This window comes from Neoarius graeffei, chromosome 27, assembly GCF_027579695.1.
Source record: "Neoarius graeffei isolate fNeoGra1 chromosome 27, fNeoGra1.pri, whole genome shotgun sequence".
Lineage (NCBI taxonomy): Eukaryota > Metazoa > Chordata > Actinopteri > Siluriformes > Ariidae > Neoarius > Neoarius graeffei.
Genome location: NC_083595.1, coordinates 34,050,043 through 34,076,325, shown reverse-complemented (window position 1 = coordinate 34,076,325; position 26,283 = coordinate 34,050,043). Strand labels below are relative to the sequence as shown.

Genomic DNA, 26,283 nt, shown 5'->3' with positions numbered 1-26,283 from the left:
AATCCAAAATAGTCCAATAGTCCAAATTATTGAATTATTTAAAAAAAAAGCATGCTTTCTTTTTATTTTGTTTTCCCAGCAGCCATTATCAGCGGAGAGTTATTTCAGCAATATCACATGCAAGAGAGTGGTTATACTGAATATCGACAAGGATGTGATTGAGCTGTAGGCAGGAGCCTGCAGCATGAGTCGTGCCGATATTCAACACGATTGTGAGTTTGATATTGCTCTTATATAACAGTTCTATAGACAAGAACTAATATTGCGTAAGTGACATTTCAAACAAGATATGGCCAAATGTTTGGTTTATTTTTGCTCTGTTAACAGAAATAGATCCCGAAGAAGCCATACTCACTTTATAGAACATCATCTAGCTTGATATCACATTGATTTGGACGTTCCCGTTAAAGGTGCCTTCAGTAAAATTGGTGTCCCTTCAAATGGCGAGCTTTCATATTGTAAGTGAAGGTTCTGTTCCTGAAAAAGTATCGTTTTCCATGTCTTACTTCTGTAACACTACTGTAGTTTCGAACTAGGAAGTGGAATTTTATGTGGTGAACACAGACAAGTGGAATGATGCACTCAGTGAAACACTGGCACGTGGGGGGATCTCACAGATTTGTATATGGAATAACACAGTTATTTTTATATGACAGAAAATAAGATAAATTGAATGATTAGTATTGGCTGTAATCATAATTTCTGAGTAGCTTGCTTTAGCCATACTATGTGTAGACAATATAGACTCACCAGCCACTTTAATAGTTTTTTTTAATAGTTTTTTCTTATCCGTGCATATATGCAATCAAGTCAATAGCAGCATGAATAAAATCACGCACATCCAGAGTAAAAGGGGGGGGGGTTGTTGATCCCAGAGATATGAGCTGGTTTGAACATTTCAAGAACTGCAGATCTCCTGGAAATTTCACATACAATTTACACAGAATGGTGTGAAAAACAAAACAATCCAGTTGTACAAGCAGAAATGCCTTGTTGATGAGAAAGATCAGAGCAGAAAGGCCAGACTGGATCGTGGTAAACCCCAGGGGCGAACCATTACTATTAGAGCTGGGACTTCAGTTCAGACAAAACTTAGCCAGGCACCAAAAAAGCAACAGGGCAAAGGATTTTGTAAGGGTTTAGCAGCAGTCTGCCAGGTCGTGCCGTTGTGTATAGCTGTCAATGTTGATTTTAAAAGTAGCTAAGTAAATTACAGAGGGAAATGAATACTTAAGTCTGAATGAAAAATACTGTAGCGAGCATGCAACTTGGAAAAAGAGTCTAGAGATAGAAATCTTAGTTTCTCGGTTGTTAGCCTGTGCTACTTGCTTTCAATAGCACTGGCTTGGCTCCTTTATTAGCGTTCGCTAATGCTACTGATGAACGCTACACCGGCTGGAAGGTGACTTCACTGCTGCACTGATGGTGCTGACTCACAGGTAAGCTAGCATTAGCCTTCAAGTAGGCTAAGGGCGATAAATTTTTGGTTCCTCCCACTATAAATCAAAATCTGATTGGTTAATTAATCTGTCACTTCCTACATAAACATACACTGCCATGGCCTTCTGTCCCGGCAATGAAGTCCTAACCAATGAGTGAGCCAGCTCTAAACTCTTCTCAGCCTAGAGACAACAAACAACAAAATCTCATTGGATAAAAACAGCAGGCTGCCAGGTTGCTCCGTTGTGTGTAGCTGTCAATGTTGACTTTAAAAGTAACTCAGTAAATTACAGAGGGAAATGAATACTTAAGTCTGAGTGAAAAATACTGTAGCAAGCATGCGGCATGGAAGAAGAGTCTGGAGACAGAAATCTTAGTTTCTCGATTGTTAGCCTGTGCTACTTCCTCTCAATAGCACTGGCTTGACCGCTTTATTAACATTCACTAACACTACTGATGAACGCTACACCAGCTGGAAGGTGACTTCACTGCTGCACCAACTCGCAGTTAAAGCAAGACATCCTTTCGATTTCATAAAATCAGTGAAATTTAGTTGCCTCTGAAATTTGGTCATTGTGATATATGTTTATTTCTGTAATATCTCAAAAATAAAACAGGCCATTCTGTGGCTGGGAAGTTATTTATTTTGAGGGGATTCCCTAGCAAATAATATGCATGAAATTGCGCGCTTTGCACAGTCAAGCAGAAAGAGGAAATCCGGTGTGCACATGCGCAGGTTTTCAATCAGTGCGTTTACATGCACATAGATAAAATTGAATTTCTGCCATAGCTCAACTGAAATCGAAGTTCTAAATGCCATGGAAACACCTTAGCTCGGCTGAAATCGAACCGAACTGGATTTCTCATAATCGAGCTATGCGACCTAGATTATGCGATTGTAGCCGAGCTACTTAGTGCATGTAAACCGTATCGAGCTACGTAGTCGAGCTACTGCCCCTTCCGGAAGTGACGAGTGACGAGACCACAAGCGGGAAACACAACAGCCTCGGTCGGCATGACAACAGTAGTCCTCGTTGTCGTTCTTCTTGTGAACACGGAACTGATAACTTTGTTTATACTCTTGAATAGCTCTTCTTCATGACAACAACCGGAAGTGTACCAACACGATGGGGCGTGTAGCGCCACCTGTGGCTCGGGTGCACAATGTACCTCACACAATAGCTTGATTTCCTTGTGTGCATGTAGGATTGGATTTCTCTGGCACCCCTGCTGGGACCCTTAGCTCGATTACCAACAGTAGCTCGATTTGGATGTGCATGTAAATGCACTGATTGATCATGCACTGACCTGGTTACATCATTTTGCTGCGAGACGAGGAGCTAATCACAACAATATTTGCATTGCAAATTCAGTACTCAAGTTGTGACAGAAAATACACTATATTGCCAAAAGTATTCGCTCACCTGCCTTGACTCACATACGAGCTTAAGTGACATCCCATTCCTAATCCATAGGGTTCAATATGACATTGGTCCACCCTTTGCAGCTAGAACAGCTTCAACTCTTCTGGGAAGGCTGTCCACAAGGTTTAGGAGTGTGTTTATGGGAATTTTTGACCATTCTTCCAGAAGCGCATTTGTGAGGTCACACACTGATGTTGGACGAGAAGGCCTGGCTCTCAGTCTCCACTCTAATTCATCCCAAAGGTGTTCTATCGGGTTGAGGTCAGGACTCTGTGCAGGCCAGTCAAGTTCATCCACACCAGACTCTGTCATCCATGTCTTTATGGACCTTGCTTTGTGCACTGGTGCACAGTCATGTTGGAAGAGGAAGGGGCCAGCTCCAAACTATAAAAACAGTCTGCATGCCTAGGTGCTTGATTTTATACACCTGTGGCCATGGAAGTGATTGGAACACCTGATTCCGATAATTTGGATGGGTGAGCAAATACTTTTGGCAATATAGTGTATGACCGAGCCAATGGATCCTATACATCAAATGCTGGTTAGTATGTTTCTCCCTATCGCAAATATTGTAATTAGTGAAGAACATGCTGCAATTAGCTCAAATATGTATCTTTTTGAGGCGAACTTGAGTGTGGTCACTGATCTTGTTGAAGTCCGTTTTTCACTGAGCGTTTTCTAGCCAATATTCGTTAGTCATAATGAAAATTATGTATTGATTTCACAATGTAAATATTATTCCTGTGTATTAGATAGTTTACATAGAAGGTCTTTTTTTATCATTGTGATGGTGAAGAGCGCTGAGCAAAAATGTGTGTAATTAGACTATACACCTATATTGCACAACTTCTGGTGAACAACATTTTGATTCGCTATCATACTGTGCAGTTTATTTCATCGAGCAAGACAGTATATGGTTCTTTTTCACTGTGGCAGCAGGGGCGTGGTCAAGCACCGGTTTGTGAATGGAGAGCGAGGCTGGGGAAGGTGCTGCGTGTGTGTTTGTGTGCAGTGAGGAGGAGCAGGAAGTGAGGATCTCTTCCCAGGGCTGAAATCACGTCAGTGCAGTGGCACACAGTTTATTTTGAAACTGCTGAAAAGCGTGTTTTGTGTTAAGTGACAGTTTAAAAAATGAAAACGAAAGTGACATTGATCCCGCCTGCCTGTTTCAGTGTCCAATATATCAGGGAAGGTATTATCTCATCTCATTATCTCTAGCCGCTTTATCCTTCTACAGGGTCGCAGGCAAGCTGGAGCCTATCCCAGCTGACTACGGGCGAAAGGCGGGGTACACCCTGGACAAGTCGCCAGGTCATCACAGGGCTGACACATAGACACAGACAACCATTCACACTCACATTCACACCTACGGTCAATTTAGAGTCACCAGTTAACCTAACCTGCATGTCTTTGGACTGTGGGGGAAACCGGAGCACCCGGAGGAAACCCACGCGGACACGGGGAGAACATGCAAACTCCACACAGAAAGGCCCTCGCCGGCCCCGGGGCTCGAACCCAGGACCTTCTTGCTGTGAGGCGACAGCGCTAACCACTACACCACCGTGCCGCCGGAAGGTATTATATTAATCTTTTTGATTTTTGTGTTCGCTAATGTTTTTGCCAAATGTAATGATCAGAAGTAATAGTTTTGAGAATACGAACCCTCCTCTATCTTTGTAATAGACTTTCCTAAACTTGACTTCAGTATAGACCCCTTTCACATGACGTCACCGCGCCGCAAGATTTTGTTAGGTGCCATATTGGAAGACCAAGTACATGTACTCACAATATAAAACAAAGTACGAGCGAGAGTAAAGTGACACGATGGATGATAATTCTGGTTACGTGAGTACATTACCAGCTGCAGAAAGGGCACGGTATGTGGAGAAACTGGCTGTGATTGATGGGTTTGACCCATATGATAAGACTCGGGGCAAGGGAGAATGGAAACATAAGGAGGACCTGACACCAATTCTGCCATCTGTTTGCTACCCAGACATTGTAAACTATTTGTTGTTTACACCCAGTGCCTACACTCAGTGTTCGAACTATGCCGATATTTTCGGGGGGCCCCTTTTTTTCCCTTGGGGGTGTGTGTGCTTGCGCTTGTCTCGGAGCGCGGATCTCCAAACACATGAGAAGCCTATCTTACGCACATATCACGCGGACTCCACACCTCCACACATGCATCGCATCTGAAGTCATAACTCATCAGGGGAAATCGTGTCCGCATTGGCATGTTCAAAAAACAACCTCGCGTCAACAATGATACCACACGCAAGAAAAAAAAAACAGTCAGGCTACTCAACAACCAACCTGGCAGCAGCGAGCAAGCCCCAAACCATCCTAAATTATTATTATTATTAAATTGTAGAAGTCTGGGAGGCTTGCTCCTCATCCAGTTATCAACTTGGGGCCAATTTAGCATGTTTTAAATCTGAATTTCTTGCGTTTGCTTACCTCAAAGTGTCCGCAAATCATGCACAGACTTATCCATTATATCCACAGTTTTTTGCCAAGTCTCACACAGGTTTCTTTCAAGTCTACTGTTGGGCCAATAAATCATAAATAAAACAGCTCAGATTTGTTTGTTTAAGTCGTTTGCCACTCCACTTTATTCTCGTGGGTTCACATACCGCTGCCGTTATTATCCCCTAATCACGAGTTTGTTGGTCTTCCAAAATGGCGCAGGGTCTGTTTACTTCCGGTTTCGGGTGACGTCAGTGAAAGGGGTCTATAGGGGCGGCACGGTGGTGTAGTGGTTAGCGCTGTCGCCTTACAGCAAGAAGGTCCGGGTTCGAGCCCTGTGGCCGGCAAGGGCCTTTCTGTGTGGAGTTTGCATGTTCTCCCCGTGTCCGCATGGGTTTCCTCCGGGTGCTCCGGTTTCCCCCACAGTCCAAAGACATGCAGGTTAGGTTAACTGGTGACTCTAAATTGACCGTAGGTGTGAATGTGAGTGTGAATGGTTGTCTGTGTCTATGTGTCAGCCCTGTGATGACCTGGTGACTTGTCCAGGGTGTACCCCGCCTTTCGCCCGTAGTCAGCTGGGATAGGCTCCAGCTTGCCTGCGACTCTGTAGAACAGGATAAAGCGGCTAGAGATAATGAGATGAGATGAGACTTCAGTATAACCTTGTGAATTTCCTGTATAACCCACCCGTTTCAGACAAGAGCCTGAGGAGAGAAAAAAAAAACCTAAGGTTTGATTGAAGGAGTCATAGAATATATATATATATATATATATATATATATATATATATATATAATGATCGTCAATATTTATTAGTTTGGTCCTGCATTTCCTTTCCTTCGCAATACAGGGTCTTTTCTTCTCACTTTCCGTTACTGTAGTCGATCTTCCGTCTTCCGTGTTTCGTGCACACTCACGTGCTCCATTGTTCTCTCAGGTTTCAAATTTGTATCCCACAATGCATTGCGAATGGGGAAACTCCCCCCACACACACACACTCCCCACCCCCCAATCATGCATGACGTAGTATCTTGGTTTAGGTCACGGTGAGACAAGAAAAAAATGGCAGAGAATTTAGGGCCAAGGGGGCTCTAAATTCATTAATTGTTCTTTTAGGAAAAAATAGTAATGAAATTTGAAGTCTGTGATTCGAATTCAGTAGCTTTCGGTCCACTAAAAAAAAAAATTGGGTGTCAGGGAAAATTCTTTTTATGGCCTAAATTAAAAAAAAATCTGAAAGGCAGTCTACCTTTAAGCTCGCATTGGCCTTCAAGAAGGCCGAGTGTGATACATTTTTGGTCCCTCCCACTATAAATCAAAATCTGATTGGTTAATCCACCTGTAATTTTGTACATAAACATACACTGCCATGGCTTTCTGTCCCGGCAATGAAGTCCTAACCAGTGAGTGAGCCAGCTCTAAACTCTTTTCAGCCTAGAGACAACAAACAAAAAAATCTCATTGGATAACTCAGTTTTAATGTTTTCAGGGCAGTAACCCTTTCATTTCTGAAGCAAATTTGGTAGAAAATGAGGCCAAATTAAAATGAGAAGAGAATATCATGAAATTATGAAAGAATGAAAGCAAATAAGAATGAAATAAATTAAATACTGTATGTTTGGGCCTCCTGGCGACTTGTCCAGGGTGTACCCCGCCTTTCGCCCGTAGTCAGCTGGGATAGGCTCCAGCTTGCCTGCGACCCTGTAGAAGGATAAAGCGGCTAGAGATAATGAGATGAGATGAGATGTTTGGGCCTTCTCTGAACGCCTAGAAGGCCCTGACGGTTCTCCTCTGGTAAACCCAAATCACCACTCTTTACAACCATGGTGAGCAGAAAAGTATCTCAGAAAGCAGAACACATTGAATCTTAAGGAGGCAGATGGGCTACAGCAGCAGAAGAGCACATCAGATTCCACACTTGGCAGCTAAGAACAGGAATCTGAGTCTAGAGTAGGCATAGACTCCATGCGTCCAGTTTCACTGAGCCTATATACTGGATGTGCGGGGGAGGAGAGGGCCATTAAAAGAGAATGAAGAATAACATTAATGCTGAACGGAGAAAGGATTCCCCATCGACCAGAAATCTGCAAACTAAGCATCCATTCTGGATTTATTTATAGATCGTTCATTTATGAAGCATAGAGTTGCTTCACAGTAAATTTTCTCTAGCTGTCTCATCATATTTCGATTTTTTTTTGCAGTATAATAAAGAATAAGTACAACATAAGAACATTTATTATTTTTTTCTTTTTTGATTCATTTGACTTCATCTAAAAACTGTCCGAGTTTTCATATTTTATATGAGACACCCTTGCAGTACAAAAGCTTTTACTGTCCAAGTGGTTTGTCCAAATATTTGCCTGAACTGTTTCTATCCTTTAAACGTCACATTTTATGTTATAGATTTTCCCCGAGAAATCCTTCAGTAATATGGTGTACTATAAATAATCTGAATATCAATTTGATATTCAAGCAAGCTTTCCATTTGCATCCCCTGCAGTGTAACAGTTTTCCAGCTGAAAGCACTAAGATGTAATGATGAGTTATGGAGACTTCTGGGGGAGAACTCTAGGCTATTAAACGAAAAGCAATTACATTAAATATCCAAAATCTGCGGGTTAAGCTTCGGTGAGCTTCTGTGTTTATCCTACCGAGACCTCAATTATCCTTCGTAAATCCATTTGTTATACTGTTATTAAAACAAACAGGAAATGCACAGTACAAAAGGAAACAGATTCAGAAAGGGGCTGAATATTATTGTAAAAAAAATACAATCGTTGGAAGCTATTATTATTAGAGCGGCAGCTACGATTATCAACACCTTAACAATCTTTTGGCCATTGCAAAAGTAGAAAAGACTTTCAATATGTAAATTGTACATGAATAATTACTCAAACTTCCACTGAAAAAAAAAGAGTTGATTCCCGATTACTTAGCGTATCAGATCATGTGACACCATTCCACAATTATCAACACTTTTGTCTACAATTATCGACACCGTTCCACAATTATCAACATCCAGATGATTATTTATTTAAAAATAATAATAATAATTGGTATGTGGTATTGAGTTAACAAAACATAGTTTTTATTTAAAATTTGTTTTATACAGACTTATACTGAGTACAAAATATTTTTTTATAGAAATATATCGATGTCTGTGCTTACGCAAATGAGCAAGTGATCCTAATGCTTGTAAAGAAATGAACTGATAATGTTTAACCTGTCAGAAAATCTTTTTGTTCCACTTTCTAAGTATTTTCATAGATCACATTTTGTTAATCATTTGTTGTTGTTTGTATTAATTTCTAGTTTTGTAGTTTACCAACAGATGTCAACAGGCAACTGACATTGTAATCACATGAAAATCCAAGTCAAAGGTCACATGTCATTCCTCGAACCAAAACTGTACGTACCTTGTTGTCAATCTCGATCATCCTAAACTTGTTCTGCTGTTATACCTTAGTACATTTTTATAGTGTTAAAATACAGTGGTGCTTGAAAGTTTGTGAACCCTTTAGAATTTTCTATATTTCTGCATAAATATGACCTAAAACATCATCAGAGTTTCACACAAGTCCTAAAAGTAGATAAAGAGAACCCAGTTAAACAAATGAGACAAAAATATTATACTTGGTCATTTATTTATTGAGGAAAATGACCCAATATTACATATCTGTGAGAGGCAAAAGTATGTGAACCTTTGCTTTCAGTATCTGGTGTGACCCCCTTGTGCAGCAGTAACTGCAACTAAACATTTCCGGTAACTGTTGATCAGTCCTGCACACCGGCTTGGAGGAATTTTAGCCCATTCCTCCATACAGAACAGCTTCAACTCTGGGATGTTGGTGGGTTTTCTCACATGAACTGCTCGCTTCAGGTCCTTCCACAACATTTCGATTGGAATAAGGTCAGGACTTTGAGTTGGCCATTCCAAAACATTAACTTTCTTCTTCTTTAACCATTCTTTGGTAGAACGACTTGTGTTCTTAGGGTCATTGTCTTGCTGCATGACCCACCTTCTCTTGAGATTCAGTTCATGGACAGATGTCCTGACATTTTCCTTTAGAATTCGCTGGTATAATTCAGAATTCATTGTTCCATCAATGATGGCAAGCCGTCCTGGCCCAGATGCAGCAAAACAGGCCCAAACCATGATACTACCACCACATGTTTCACAGATGGGATAAGGTTCTTATGCTGGAATGCAGTGTTTTCCTTTCTCCAAACATAACGCTTCTCATTGAAACCAAAAAGTTCTATTTTGGTCTCATCTGTCCACAAAACATTTTTCCAATAGCCTTCTGGCTTGTCCATGTGATCTTTAGAAAACTGCAGACGAGCAGCAATGTTCTTTCTGGAGAGCAGTGGCTTTCTCCTTGCAACCCTGCCATGCACACCATTGTTGTTCAGTGTTCTCCTGATGGTGTACTCATGAACATGAACATTAGTCAATGTGAGAGAGGCCTTCAGTTGCTTAGAAGTTACCCTGGGGTCCTTTGTGACCTCGCCAACTATTACACGCCTTGCTCTTGGAGTGATCTTTGTTGGTCGACCACTCCTGGGGAGGGTAACAATGGTCTTGAATTTCCTCCATTTGTACACAATCTGTCTGACTGTGGATTGGTGGAGTCCAAACTATTTAGAGATGGTTTTGTAACCTTTTCCAGCCTGATGAGCATCAACAACACTTTTTCAGAGGTCCTCAGAAATCTCCTTTGCTCATGCCATGATACACTTCCACAAACATGTGTTGTGAAGATCAGACTTTGATAGATCCCTGTTCTTTAAATAAAACAGGGTGCCCACTCACACCTGATTGTCATCCCATTGATTGAAAACACCTGACTCTAATTTCACCTTCAAATTAACTGCTAATCCTAGAGGTTCACATACTTTTGCCACTCACAGATATGTAATATTGGATCATTTTCCTCAATAAATAAATGACCAAGTATAATATTTTTGTCACATTTGTTTAACTGGGTCTCTTTATCTACTTTTAGGACTTGTGTGAAAATCTGATGATGTTTTAGCTCCTATTTATGCAGAAATATAGAAAATTCTAAAGGGTTCACAAACTTTCAAGCACCACTGTACACATCACTTTATATAAAGTAGATATAGCATATTGTATAGAAATCAGTGGCATCCCTGGCATCCTAAGATAGCAAATTCTAATCCCGATGATGTACTTATGAGCAAAGGGAACAGAAATTCTCTCTCTCGTCTATTAATCACAGTGACACTCGTGAATCCTGGGCTCCTGTGAGCTCATGTATGTGGAAGCACATGTTAGCCCACACCCTCCATGGTTACTAGCTGGTGTGTGATGGGGAAAGGTGGCTGCTAGGTGGAAGTTGGCAGGTGACCAGATTGAGGAGGAAAATTATTACATTTCTGGATGTAGCCATATTATTATTTTACAACTATCATCTTAGTTTATGATTTCTTATATTATCATATGTTGCTGTAACACTTTCAAGGTTCAGAGGAAATGAGGAGAGGGGAGACAGGCTTGCAACAACTCTAACGTTCATTTATTTTTCACACTTTTGCTTTTCAGCGATTTAACTACACATCTCTGTCTCACTTTCTGGTTACGGGCTTCTCCTGAAAGCACAAACAAGACACACATAAATCGTCATCATCATCATCATCATCATCATCATCATCATTCTTCGGCTGCATTTTTCTTGCAGGCGGCCATGAGTCCCATCCATTGCCTTCGATCTGCAGCCAACGCAGCAATTGCATCAGGCCTCAAATCGCCGTCTGTGTGCTCTGACAGTTTCTGTATGTAGTTCAGATACAATGGATATAAAAAGCGTACACACCACGTTAAAATGATAGGTTTTCCTGATGTAAAAAATTGAGACCATGATAAATAATTTCAAAACTTTTCCCACCTTTAATGTGACCTATAACCTGTACAATTTAATTGAAAAACAAACAAATCTGTTCGGGGGAAAAACATAAAAAAAAAACAATAAGCTGGTTGCATAAGTGTGCACACCCTTAAACTAATACTTTGTTGAAGCACCTTTTGATTTAATTACAGCATTCAGTCTTTTTGGGTTCACACCTGCCATCAATTAAAATGACTCTGATTAACCCCAAATAAAGTTCAGACATTTACTCAGTTGCATCCTCCAGCGAAAGCCAGAGTTCACAGAGAGCTTACAAAGCAGCAAAGGGATCTCATTGTTGAAAGGTATCAGTCAGGAGAAGGGTGCAAAAAAAAATTTCCACGTCATTAGATATACCATGGAGCACAGTGAAGTCATCAAGAAGTGGAGAAAATATAGGACAACAGTGACATTACCAAGAACTGGACATCTCTCCAAAATTGATGAAAAGACAAGACGAAAACTGGTCAGGGAGGCTGCCAAGAGGCCTACAGCAACACTGAAGGAGCTGCAGGAATTTCTGGCAAGTACTGGTTGTGTACTAGATGCGACAACAATCTCCCGTATTCTCCATATGTCTGGACTATGGGGTAAGGTCAAAGAAAAACATCCAGGCCCGGCTAAATTTTGAAAAAAAAAATACATCAACTCTCCCAAAAGCATGTGGGAAAATGTGTAATGGTCTGATGAAACCAAGGTTGAACTTTTTGGCCACAATTCCAAAAAGTTTGGTGCAAAAACAACACTGCACTTCACCAAAAGAACCCCATACCCACGGTGAAGCATGGTGGTGGCAGCATCATGTTTTGGGGTTGTTTTTCTTCAGCTGGAACAGGGGCTTTAGTCAAGGTGAAGGGAATTATGAACAGTTCTAAATACCAGTCAATTTTGGCCCAAAACCTTCAGGTGTCTGCTAGAAAGCTGAAGATGAAGAGGAATTTCATCTTTCAGCACGACAATGACCCCAAAAAAGTTTTGGAACGGCCCAGCCAGAGCCCAGACTTAAATCCAATTGAAAATCTGTGGGGTGACCTGAAGAGGGCTGTGCACAAGAGATGCCCTCGCAATCTGACAGATTTGGAGCACTTTTGCAAGGAAGAGTGGGCAAATATCATCAAGTCTAGATGTGGCAGGCTGATAGACTCCAACCCCAAAAGACTGAATGCTGTAATTAAATCAAAAGGTGCTTCAGCAAAGTATTAGTTTAAGGGTGTGCACACTTATGCAACTAGCTTCTTTTAAATTTTTTATTTTTTATGTTTTTAACCCAAACAGATTTGTTTTTCAATTGAATTGTACAGGTTATTGGTCACATTAAAGGTGAGAAAAGTTTTGAAATTATTTATCGTGGTCTCATTTTTTTTTTTACATCAGAAAAACCTATCATTTTAACGGGGTGTGTACACTTTTTATATCCACTGTAGCTTGTCCTCTGTCAACCTGGACGACTTTTGCCATGGGCTGGAACATAGAGGACATACCTCCTGCATGGCTCTTCTTCTGGCATCCTAAGGGCGTGTCCAAGGAAGCATAGCTGACGCTGCTGTACACTGTTGATGAGCGGCTGGGTGTTTGTCATTTTGTAGATCTGAGCATTGGTCACACAGTCAAGGCGTTTGATGTTAAGCATGATTCTATAACAGGATGTGGCAAATGCATTTCTCTTGTTAAGCCATGTTGTACCCAGGATTCACATCCATACAGAAGCACTGTCACACAGGTGGTGTCGAAAAGTTTGATTTTAGTTGCAGTGGGCATTGAAGGGCTTCTCCAGATCTTTTCTAGTTTCCAGAAAGCAGTCCATGCAAGTGCCTTTCGCCTGGTTAGGTCACTGTTACTAGATGCCATCATGGATCCCAGGTATTTAAAGTTGGATACATGGTTTATTGGATGTCCTTATACAACCCCGATTCCAAAAAAGTTGGGACAAAGTACAAATTGTAAATTAAAATGGAATGCAATAATTTACAAATCTCAAAAACTGATATTGTATTCACAATAGAACATAGACAACATATAAAATGTTGAAAGTGAGACATTTTGAAATTTCATGCCAAATATTGGCTCATTTGAAATTTCATGACAGCAACACATCTCAAAAAAGTTGGGACAGGGGCAATAAGAGGCTGGAAAAGTTAAAGGTACAAAAAAGGAACAGCTGGAGGACCAAATTGCAACTCATTAGGTCAATTGGCAATAGGTCATTAACATGACTGGGTATAAAAAGAGCATCTTGGAGTGGCAGCGGCTCTCAGAAGTAAAGATGGGAAGAGGATCACCAATCCCCCTAATTCTGCACCGACAAATAGTGGAGCAATATCAGAAAGGAGTTCGACAGTATAAAATTGCAAAGAGTTTGAACATATCATCATCTACAGTGCATAAGATCATCAAAAGATTTAGAGAATCTGGAAGAATCTCTGTGCGTAAGGGTCAAGGCTGGAAAACCATACTGGGTGCCCGTGATCTTCGGGCCCTTAGACGGCACTGCATCACATACAGGCATGCTTCTGTATTGGAAATCACAAAATGAGCTCAGTAATATTTCCAGAGAACATTATCTGTGAACACAATTCACCGTGCCATCCGCCGTTGCCAGCTAAAACTCTATAGTTCAAAGAAGAAGCCGTATCTAAACATGATCCAGAAGCGCAGACGTCTTCTCTGGGCCAAGGCTCATTTAAAATGGACTGTGGCAAAGTGGAAAACTGTTCTGTGGTCAGACTAATTAAAATTTGGAGTTCTTTATGGAAATCAGGGACGCCGTGTCATTCGGACTAAAGAGGAGAAGGACGACCCAAGTTATTATCAGCGCTCAGTTCAGAAGCCTGCATCTCTGATGGTATGGGGTTGCATTAGTGCGTGTGGCATGGGCAGCTTACACATCTGGAAAGACACCATCAATGCTGAAAGGTATATCCAGGTTCTAGAGCAACATATGCTCCCATCCAGACGACGTCTCTTTCAGGGAAGACCTTGCATTTTCCAACATGACAATGCCAAACCACATACTGCATCAATTACAGCATCATGGCTGCGTAGAAGAAGGGTCCGGGTACTGAACTGGCCAGCCTGCAGTCCAGATCTTTCACCCATAGAAAACATTTGGCGCATCATAAAACGGAAGATACGACAAAAAAGACCTAAGACAGTTGAGCAACTAGAATCCTACATTAGACAAGAATGGGTTAACATTCCTATCCCTAAACTTGAGCAACTTGTCTCCTCAGTCCCCAGACGTTTACAGACTGTTGTAAAGAGAAAAGGGGATGTCTCACAGTGGGAAACATGGCCTTGTCCCAACTTTTTTGAGATGTGTTGTTGTCATGAAATTTAAAATCACCTAATTTTTCTCTTTAAATGATACATTTTCTCAGTTTAAACATTTGATATGTCATCTATGGTCTATTCTGAATAAAATATGGAATTTTGAAACTTCCACATCATTGCATTCTGTTTTTATTTACAATTTGTACTTTGTCCCAACTTTTTTGGAATTGGGATTGTACTTCCAGAGGTGACTGTGGGATGCAGTTGATGGTCATGTACTCGAACCGAGTACACATGAATAAACTGCCCTTAATCAGACAAAGGTAAGGATCATCAGGCATTACCTGCTGGTTCAACCAGCCTCCTCTCCATCTACAGTTGACGCTTGACCACGCCTACGCTCTATGCCTACACTTGACTTATATTCCCTTCACTTCAGTCTGATAAAATGCTGCAGAAGATTTGAAAAATAGCACAATGAGTGCAACCTTTCATTCAGCACACAGATAACAGACAGATATTTCAGATGTCCCTGAAAAAAAAAAACATCTGAAGTCACTTACAAGTGCATTCTGGCAAACAGCCAAAAACTAAAATGACAATAATGACAAAATAAAAACTTTATAACCACAAATTAACATATTAATGCCAGTAGTTACATTTCTCAGAGTCTATTCTATGTTCATAAAATACTTGTAGCAATTATTGTATTTTAAAATGAGTTAATTCAATTAGTCAAAACCAAGGTAAAAGTCAATTCAGTTATCTCATTGTGGCCACAACATAAGTTGGGAGATAATTCATGATATAACACTTAAATCTTAGAATGATGCCTAAATACATCCTGGAATCATGTATATAACATTTATATAACGGTTATTCCACGAAATCGAGTCGTACATGAGCTGATAGCTGATCAGGCGCGTAGCACTGAGTCGGCTATAAGCCATATGAAATTGAATAGAATAACTGTTTTATTTTATCCACATTCACTGGATTTTGAGAAACAGAGCGATAAATAAAAACTTTATGTAAACAAACCGGCGAAATAACAGTAGCAATTTGTGAAAAATGCTATAATAGAGTTTTTATTTCTTCCTCGATTGGTTCAGCAACACGCTCCGCCATTTTGTTTTTCTCTACTCATGATATATGAGCTGATATCCTAGTAGTAGAGTAGCCAATCAGAGCACACAATTATTCATATCCAGTGAATGTGGATAGAATAAAACATTTATATACTATTAGCCCGTGTCACCTTATGCAAATTTTTTTCACCCATTCCTGCAAAATAATGAACTGGAAACTATGTATTATGTATGACATTCCCACAAGATATTAAGTTCTGGGCTCTGTTTATACAATTAGTGGCCATGAGCTATTTAGTTTATGGCTTCAGTATATATTAATTCATGGACACGATGTATTAATTTGTGGCTGCGGCTTATTAAAAATAACTACCATCTCACCTCACCTCACCGGCTCGCCAGAAGGAGTGTGGTTCACATTTTTGCCAAAACCCCTGCCCAACTGGAAAGGTACTTTTGAAGGATTTGGTTACTTGAACAGTAATAAGTAATGCAGCTTAAATCTTTCCACTTGCACTGAAAATATGCAATTCAAATCAGAAAGGGTTCAGCTTCTCATGGAAGTCATGCCTTAGAGAAAATTATTCTAAGGTAAATTGTTTTTCTGCTGAAAGTTTGAACAGATTTGTCCTCTGCCTGATCCAAGCCCCTATTTTGACTTTCCATAATAATAAGAAACATCAAAAGATGTTACAACACTGAGTCTGGTCTGCTTCTGTTTACTGCTTCCAGAAAGAGACATCCAGTCATGACTGCTGACTCCGACTTGCTTTATTATACTTTATCTCCAACCATTATTCGACCTCTCGCCCTGTGCCACTCGTCCTGCTCCCGTCTGCTCCCTGCCCTGCTAATCTAACAAGGTGGAATTCATTAACCTTGCCCATATTCCTGGCAGCGTGTCTCCAGCGGTTCCTGGATTGTCAACGGGCTGATGGAGGCAGAGGGAATCCAGAGCTCATTTATTTATGAGTCTTGCACTCCGCCTAGCACCGGGGTCAATAACATCACACACTCAGACAGCAATGAATAGCAGCACGCAGGCCGAGCAGCACTGAGGCCAATCATTTAGACACCTTTAGCTGAGGTTCTGAAGCTTCTGGCATCGGCAGTAAGACAGGGGTCATGGCACATGGCTTAATTGGAATAGAGAAGGTCTTTTGGGCACGACCTCATTATTTTACAGAGCTCAGAAGGAGAAAGTTGTTGTCACGGCTTAAGAATTTTATGCGCTATGAATGGTGTTTGTTGACATCATTAGAGATGTTTGAGAGGTTTGTGTTCGAAATAGTCTGGGAAAAAAATGACAGAAATTCCAGAGAAGGGATGCGGATGGTTGGAGAAATATTATAGGCTATGATTTAGGTCTAATCTTGGCTCGAATTATGTCGTGATATGGCTCAAAGCTGCCAGATATTTTTTAAAGCACTTATCAATTCTCCCACCCTATTGGCAGGTGAGTTATAAGCGTGGTGAATTTTGCCATCATAATTTGGGCTCGTCTCCATCTTCAGTGGTTTGTCATTTTAGTGCCAGCTGCCTCATTTGTGTGTCATTAGCAGAGACAGCTTCTGGGCTCCAGCATTATAGTTATCAAGATTACATGATTGTCATCCTTCCCTCTTTCTCACCCACACTCTCTGCACACACACAGTCTATCGCTTTCCTTCTCGTTCTCTCAAGTACACTGTTTGTCTTTTCTAATCATCCACCTGTCACCCTCATTTGCCAAAACGAAGCGATGTTAAGAGTTTACACAGTCTTTGAAGTGTAGCAGATTTGATTTGATTGCACGCATTACCCAGGCGTTTATGTATGTGCTTGTGATTTACGTACTACTTTTTAACCACTGATTGCAAATTGAACAATCCATTACAGACAGACAGACAGACAGAGGAGCAGCGTTTTTAATTGCTTTCCTTTACCGTAAGTCTGTAAAATGAGATTTTCTCTCTAAAGCGCCAGGATTTAAGGACAAAGTTCACTAATTGTACGTACCCGCAGCTAACTAAAATATCATTTATATTGCCTCTCAGGACTCAGTGCTGGGATTTTGTAATGTTGCTTCTCATTGTGTTCTGCATGGAGCCACTGTCTTCACGGTGACTGTTTGGCAGCGATATTGCAGGGATTAGGAGACGTAGCCTGACTGGGATTAGTGTTAATAGGAAAGGAGAAACCTGTAGACACCCGTTGAAGTGTCTTCTCTCCTGAGCCTCAGAGACAACTGAACAATGAGGTGCTGCGTAAACAACAGCATTTTGTTTTCTGCCGATTTGTCCTGTGAGAAACAGGCTTATTAGAAATACACTTTTTTTTTTGTATAAGATGACCAGTGTGCATTTGTCTCCTGATATGAAGCCTTTCGTTTTGTCAGAGTCAAATCATCTTTTATTGACAAGAAGAAAAGAAATTAAAATAAAAACATAGCTAAAACCTTATCATGCTGCCTTATGTGATGTACATGGCATCAAACCCGAATCCAAAATTCAGTCAGTTCAAAACTTCAATCAGCATATCTTTCTGATATGGCTGAGGAAATATTGAATGTTCGTTCATTCATTCATTCATTCATTCATTCATTTTGGTATCTTTATCCTGCTCAAACATGCGGTAGATCGGGAGGCTCTATCCCTGGAATATCCCACAAGACACTCTGTGCACACACATTCACACTCTCACTCACATCTAGGATCAATTTATCATAGCCAGACTCCCTGCTATGTTTCTGAGAGGTGGGAGGAAACTGGAGAACCCAGAGGAAACCCACACAGTCAAGAGGGGTATGTACAAAACTCATTTATTGTCTTTTTTTTAATTAGATTTATCTGATTAGGGGCAGTTATGGCCTTAATGTTTGAGAAGCAGCCTTGGGCCCAAAGGGTCGCTGGTTCAGTGCCCAGGACTGGCAGGAAAAATGTGAGGTAAGTTGAGTGAATGAACAGCACTTTCCCCTCCCTCTGTATCATGGCTGAAGTGCCCTTGAGCAAGGCACTGAACCCCCAACTGCTCCCCGGGTACTGTAGCATCGCTGCCCACTGCTCTGGGTATGTGTGTGTGCTCATTGCTCACTTGTGTGTTCACAAAGCAGAGAAGGAATTTTGCTGTGCTTGTGTACATGTGACAAATGAAGGCTTCTTCTCCTTCTTCGAAATTCAGTAACATGAGCCGAGGATCGACCTGGAATAATGGAGCTGTGAGGCAGCAGTGCTACCTGCTGTGGCGCAGCTCTGACCTACCGTAAATGTTTATTATTAAACTGAATTTTAAACTCCTTTTGTCTCCTTTTGTCTTTACTTACTTTAAGGAAGTCAAATTTGAATTAGCAATCTGATTAAACAGTGATTTTGAATTTTATAGTAATATTTGTATTATCCTCAGGGTGTGCACTGTTTCTCGACACATACTTACACGTATAGCTTTTATTTTCAAACCCGGTCTCTGAAATTTCATATGAACTTGGACAAACGGGGCAGTGTGTTTATGATTTTGTTCAATTTCATACAGCGTAGCTGTCAGTAAGGATATGGCTGTTACCCCTAACTCTAGCCCTTGTGAAGTGTGTAACCATGTTTGCATTTGCCATTATCACCCATACTGCTTTAAATCCTTTCAAATGTAACCATGTTTTCAATTGTTTCTACTGCACACACATCAGCAAACAGTAAATGTTCTTTTCTGAGACTAGAATTTATATGAGTTTATTCTCTGAAGCTTTGGGTGAAGTGTTTTAAATTTGCTTTGTGTGCAAGAAATTCAAAGAACCAGAACTGTGGAAAGATCTAATCAGCTTGATATTTAAAAAAAAAAAAAGAAGAAAAAGACCATGAATGAAAAGTGAATAGTTTTTTCACTCATTTGAAGTGGCCCAAAATCTTTTTTTTTAAATAAATAAATAAGCAAATAAATAAATTAAATTAAAATAAAATAAAAACCAACCCTTTCACAATATCTTCTGAACTGCTGGAGTTTTTAATAACACACAACAAAAGAACTGAATTTCACCAGCCGAGAATGAAGTCTTCTGAGGTTCTGAGGTTTTCTCTTCAGAAAAGGGATCATTCAGCTGAATCCTGATGCGGAACAGGTGTAAAGGTGTAAAGCCCCTCTCTCTCTCTCTCTCACACACACACACACACACACACACACACACACACACACACACACACACTCTCTCTCTCTCTCAAGTCTCTCTCTCTGATGCTCTCTCACTCTCTCAAGTCTCTCTCACTCACTCACTCACTCACTCTCTCAAGTCTGTCTCTCTCTCTCACACTCTCACACACACACACACACACACACACACACAGTCTCACTCTCTCTGTCTCTCTTTATCTCTCTCTCTCTCTCACACACACACACACACACACTCTCTCTCAAGTCTCTCTCTCTCTGATGCTCTCTCACTCTCTCAAGTCTCTCTCACTCACTCACTCACTCACTCACTCTCTCAAGTCTGTCTCTCTCTCTCACACTCTCTCACACACACACACACACACACACACACACACACACACACACACACACACACACAGTCTCACTCTCTCTGTCTCTCTTTATCTCTCTCACACACACACACCCTCTCTCTCTCACATACACACTCTCCCTCTCTCTCTCACACTCTCTCTCTCTCTCAAGTCTCTCTCTCTCTCTCTGATGCTCTCTCACTCTCTCAAGTCTCTCTCACTCACTCTCTCAAGTCTCTCTCTCTGTCTCTCTCTCTCACACACAGTCTCACTCTCTCTGTCTCTCTTTATCTCTCTCACACACACACACACACACACACACACACACACACACACACACACACACACACTGTCTCTCTCTCTCTCACTCTGTTTCTTTGTCTCTTTCTCACACACACACACACACACACACACACACACACACACACACACACACACACACACACACTCTCTCTCTCTCTCTCTCTCTCTCTCAAATCTCTCTCTCTCTCACACACACACACACACACACACACACACACACACTGTCTCTCTCACTCTCTGTTTCTTTGTCTCTCTCTCTCACACACACACACATTCTCTCTCTCACTCTCTCAAATCTCTCTGTCTCTGTGCTTATCATTGCCGATGTGTGTACATGGAGTTATGAGGACTTGTTTTTTTTTCTGTTCCAGGGTGATGAGCTCAGTGAATCTGAACAGGAAAGATATGGCAAGCCAGATATCCAAAAACTTCTCAGCCAGAAGCTCCTCAAGTTGCCATGGAAACCAGAGGTAAAGCCTCATTTGGTTGCCTTCATTTCTTTTACAAGCTGTAATGTTTATTCTCCAGAGGCTGTGCGGCAAGGGTGAAGTGTACACAATGGTGGCAGCATGAGGAGATTTTGTTTTCCCTAGTCAGTCTCTCTCTCTCTCTCTCTCTCTCTCTCTTGCTAGCTCCATCTGAAAACAGACACTATTCACTACGTAGGACATTATTTTGTTGTTATTTCTAATACCATAGTGTCCCAGAAGCATTACACTTACAAGAACAGGATGCCTGATGAACATAATATGACCTATATAGTAACTAACTGAGAGTGTGATATTGTGATAGTGTTTATGTGGCAGACTTTACTGACACAAGATAATGAGTTTAGTCTATTTAAGGTAAAGAGCACGCGCTACTTCAGGAACTCACATTCACTCATTAGCAACATCACAGCATCAGGTAATCGGTATCAACACTCTATTGCTCCTGTTAGTAACTAAAAATAAATAAAATTGTCCAGGTAATTATTAACTACATACAAATTGCACATTACCATTTTTTAATGCAGTATCATTTTGAGCAGTTTTCCTTCTTTAAGTATGTATTGGATCCCATATTGGAAATATATTGTATATACATTGTGGTCCAAAGTCTGGGAACACAAATGAAAGTGCTCCTAATTACATTCGTTTCTAATTTAATACAATAGATATCGTTACAAATGATAGAATTGACAGTAATTTGTATGAAAAGTACAAGCAGAATCTTTGAAATATTTACATGAATTTCGGAGTATTTTAGTGTTTGGTCTCCTTTTCGCTTTAATGACCGTGTGTGCTGGAGCTGGCATGGACTCCACAAAACCTTATGATCCATTTTAGATCAAATCCTTCAGAGTGTCGTCTGAACACATGAGAGATAAGGCCTGAGGAAAAGCTGATGTTTTGTGCAAAGTTAAAGCACAAAAATTAAATTAGGGGCCTAGAAATAGTGCAGCATTTTGAATATTTAATACTTAAAATATTGAATGTTTACTTTATTTGCTTTAAAAGTTCAATATTCAAACATTTTCTGTTTATTTCCAATTAAAAACCAAAAAAAAAAAATCCCAGATTTTCAGTGTGGATATTCAGACTCCACAAGAAAGTTTAGAGAAAATAAAGAGGAGAATTGACGAGACATGAACACACACACTGTCTGGCCACTTTAATAGGAACCTGTTCTTGATCCTAAGATTCCTGTTCTTGGCTGCAGGAGTGGAACCCAGTGTGGTCTTCTGCTGTTGCATGCTGAGATGCTTTTCTGCTCACCACGGTTGTAAAGAGTTGCTATGAGTTGCTATATCCTTCCTGGCAGCTCGAACCAATCTGTCCATTTTCCTCTAGCCTCTCTTATCAACAAGGGGTTTGTTTCCACCCACAGAACTGTCGCTCACTCAATGTTTTTTTGTGTGTTTCATACCATCCTGTGTAAACTCTAGAGACTGTTGTGTGTGAAAACATCTGGCACCAACACCCACGCCACAGTGAAAGTCACACTTTGAGATCACAATTTTTCCCATTCTGATGTTTGAAGTGAGCATTAACTGAAGCTCTTGATTTGTATCAGCATGATTTTATGTATTGTGCTGCTGTTAAGGGATCGGCTGATTAGATAACTGCATAAAACAGCAGGTGGATGGGTGTTCCTAATAAAGTAGCCGGTGTGTGTGTATGTATATACAGTACTGTGCAAAAGTCTTTGGTACCCTATTGTGTTTTGTTTTGTTTTTTCCATACAAACTTTGTTAGGGCGGCACGGTGGTGTAGTGGTTAGCGCTGTTGCCTCACAGCAAGAAGGTCCGGGTTCGAGCCCCGTGGCTGGCAAGGGCCTTTCTGTGTGGAGTTTGCATGTTCTCCCCATGTCTGCATGGGTTTCCTCCGGGTGCTCCGGTTTCCCCCACAGTCCAAAGACATGCAGGTTAGGTTAACTAGTGACTCTAAATTGACCATAGGTGTGAATGTGAGTGTGAATGGTTGTCTGTGTCTATGTGTCAGCCCTGTGATGACCTGGCGACTTGTCCAGGGTGTACCCCGCCTTTCGCCCGTAGTCAGCTGGGATAGGCTCCAGCTTGCCTGCGACCCTGTAGAACAGGATAAAGCGGCTAGAGATAATGAATGAGACAAACTTTGTTACAGATTTCTATTTTATGACTTCTACATTATCGAGTCAGTACAAAAACATTTTAAAGTCCAAACGTTCGTTTTCCAGGACAAAATTAAATGTTACAGAAAAAAAAAGTTTGTATCTGAGCAGCATAAGAGAGCACTTTTCAGATTGAAAAAGAAAGCAGAATGAAGGCTGCTGGGTTTTGGTGCAAAATGAAAAAGCGAGTGTGACAGTCAAAGTGTCCAGAAGAACTGTGGCTGGTTCTGTAAGATGCTCAGTAAAACCTACAGCTCATTTCCGCATAAAACTGCACTCACTGTACCTCAGACTACTATTTTCCTTTTTTTAAAGCAAAGGGTCGTCTCACACCAAATATTGACTTTATTTAATTTATTATGGCTTACTGCTACTGTTCACAGTTTTTTTTTCATGTTGAAACATTTAATTTAATTATTTTTCAGCCATTTTTGGTCTCCAGCATTTCTTTACATGTGCCTAAGCTTTTTCACAGTACTGTGTGTCTGGTGTCGAAATTAACACTTTCTGGAAAAATGTTTTACATTTTAAAAAATTCTTTCAGACTTATTTGAAATAATTCTCATGGCTACAGCAGAAATATCCTTTAAAGGAACGCTTTCGAAGTGCAATTGCGTGCATTACACCAGATGTTCACAAGTTCATCATGAGTGGGAGAGACGATGTGTGTTCACAAACCTTCTTCCTAAAAGCGTAGTTTATTATAGCAACTAAATTGTATGTCAAAATATTAGGCGTTATAGATTCTGATACTGGTATTTTGATATGCAGTTTAATACAGTTGTAATATGGGTGGTGTAATATGCAGTGTAAAATGGGACATGCATTTCATTCTTATTATGAAAACTATGTTTCAAACTTTCATGAAAACATTCAGATTATTTGGTATGGATCCCTGAGAGGCCCTAAGCAGGCATTTACGGTATGTTGCTTATTAGGTAAGACCATGCATTCACTAGTCACTAGTGCGAATTCCTGCTCCAAAGGAATTCTTCCTGTAGTTATTTTTGTTGTCTTAAAATCTAATTAAAATGCAAATAAAATCATTTCATGGTGGCTTCGTGAATCCCATTGTGACCAGTGCTGTGTACAAGACCACATTCAGTGTTGTACGGTAGGTTGCTATTAAGAATTGGTGTATACCACCCCACAACAAAAACTACTCCATCTAGTACTTTGTATGGCCTCCATGATTTTTAATGACAGCACCAAGTCTTCTAGGCATGGAATGAACAAGTTGGTGACATTTTGCAACATCAATCTTTTTCCATTCTTCAACAATGACCTCTTTTAGTGACTGGATGCTGGATGGAGAGTGATGCTCAACTTGTCTCCAGAATTCCCCAAAGAAAATAATTTCTTTATATCACAAAGGTGAAGGCTACAAGAAGATCAGCAAAGCTTTACTTATCAGTCAGAATGGAAAAAGATTGATGTTGCAAAATGTTGCCAACTTGTTCATTCCATGCCTAGAAGACTTGGTGCTGTCATTAAAAATCATGGAGGCCATACAAAGTACTAGATGTAGTAGTTTTTGTTGTGGGCTGTACTCATTTTTGCACCACCCTAATTTGAGTAAAAGTGAAAAATGTGTAATCTAAGTTTATATTATTAACCTTACTTTCACGTTATAAGTTAAACAGATGTTATATTAAACTTTGTCTTGTCAACATTTTGGAAATTGTTTGTGTTCATTGAGATATTGTTTTAAAATGTGACTTTTGAAAGGGGGTGTACTCATTTACGCTGAGCACAGTGTAAAATCATACACAGATGTACTGGGGGGGTTTTGAGGGGGCACTTATTTATTTATTTATTTATTTATTTATTTATGTCATTAACAGTGTAGTGTAACAAAGCACTGAAGCTCATCTCATTATCTCTAGCCGCTTTATCCTGTTCTACAGGGTCGCAGGCAAGCTGGAGCCTATCCCAGCATACGGGCGAAAGGCGGGGTACACCCTGGACAAGTCGCCAGGTCATCACAGGGCTGACACATAGACACTGACAACCATTCACACTCACATTCACACCTACGGTCAATTTAGAGTCACCAGTTAACCTAACCTGCATGTCTTTGGACTGTGGGGGAAACCGGAGCACCCGGAGGAAACCCACGCAGACATGGGGAGAACATGCAAACTCCGCACAGAAAGGCCCTCGCCGGCCACAGGGCTCAAACCCGGACCTTCTTGCTGTGAGGCGACAGCGCTAACCACTACACCACCGTGCCGCCCAGCACTGAATCTGAAAATATAATTTGGAGCCTGTGAATTGAAGTGTGTTTCGACACATTCCTTGCTGTTGTTTATCAAAAATAGCCAAAAATACAGCAATCTACTGAATCTCTGTTTGGTTTAACCATTGAAAAGATGACTAGAGCAGCGGCTACAATTATCGACAGTCCATAATTATCGACACCTTTTCAGATTTACCAATAAAAAAACGTTTTACAAAGGTGAGTTTCAGTTACAGCAGTTATTATTGGTAAATTAATCAACCAGAAGACCCGCCTCGCCCTTTGATTTTGTTGTCTGATAACACAGATCGTTACCAGAGATGGAATTTTTTTATCAAGATCAGCAATTTGAGGAAAACCTGGACGTTATCATCGCAGGTAAGCATGGTGGAAAGATCATGGACATGTTTTTACTGATCAAATTCACCGATATTTCATGATCTCCTTGTCAAAACCTACTTTGTTTCTTACTCTTTCATTTGACAGTCGCCATTTTGTATCTAAACGTGCGTTTGAGAAATCACATGAGGTGTCAATAATAGTGATCACTTCCACCGGTGTCCACCATTATCGACACCCTGTGGAATTAAGGGACATTTACAACTGTTATGGATCGATCTTTGTGTAACATTGTTGAAGTAGATGAAGTACTTTAAAAAAATAAAAGTGCTGTAATTTATAATAATTTTATTTCTGATTCATAAGAGATGTTTATAGAGTATTTGGAATCTGATTGAAAGAAATAGAATTAGACCAGAATTAAATATAAAAAATTACATGCTTGAAATATTCAGATATTCCATTCAGAAAAATATATATTTTTGCAGTTTGTTGTAAATATCTATCACATATTACAATATCAGTAGACAGTTTATATTTTGGTTCGAGGAATGACATGCGACTTTTGACCTGGGTTAAGGTCAAATGTGGTTACAATGTCAGTTGCCTGTTAACATTTATTGGTAAACTACAAAACTAGAAATTAATACAAACAACAATGAATGATTAAAAAAATGTGATCTACGAAAATACTTAGAAAGTGGA

At 40.3% G+C, this 26,283-nt stretch overlaps 1 protein-coding gene across 1 annotated transcript in view; it reads left to right on the top strand.

Annotated features, from left to right (window-relative positions):
* b4galnt4b (beta-1,4-N-acetyl-galactosaminyl transferase 4b) overlaps positions 1 to 26,283 on the top strand; it is a 278,770-nt gene that overhangs the window by 122,157 nt on the left and 130,330 nt on the right. The window contains exon 3 of the mRNA XM_060912043.1: positions 20,741 to 20,839. Within this exon, the coding sequence (XP_060768026.1) occupies positions 20,741 to 20,839 (99 nt within the window). The remainder of the gene's footprint in view (positions 1 to 20,740; positions 20,840 to 26,283) is intronic.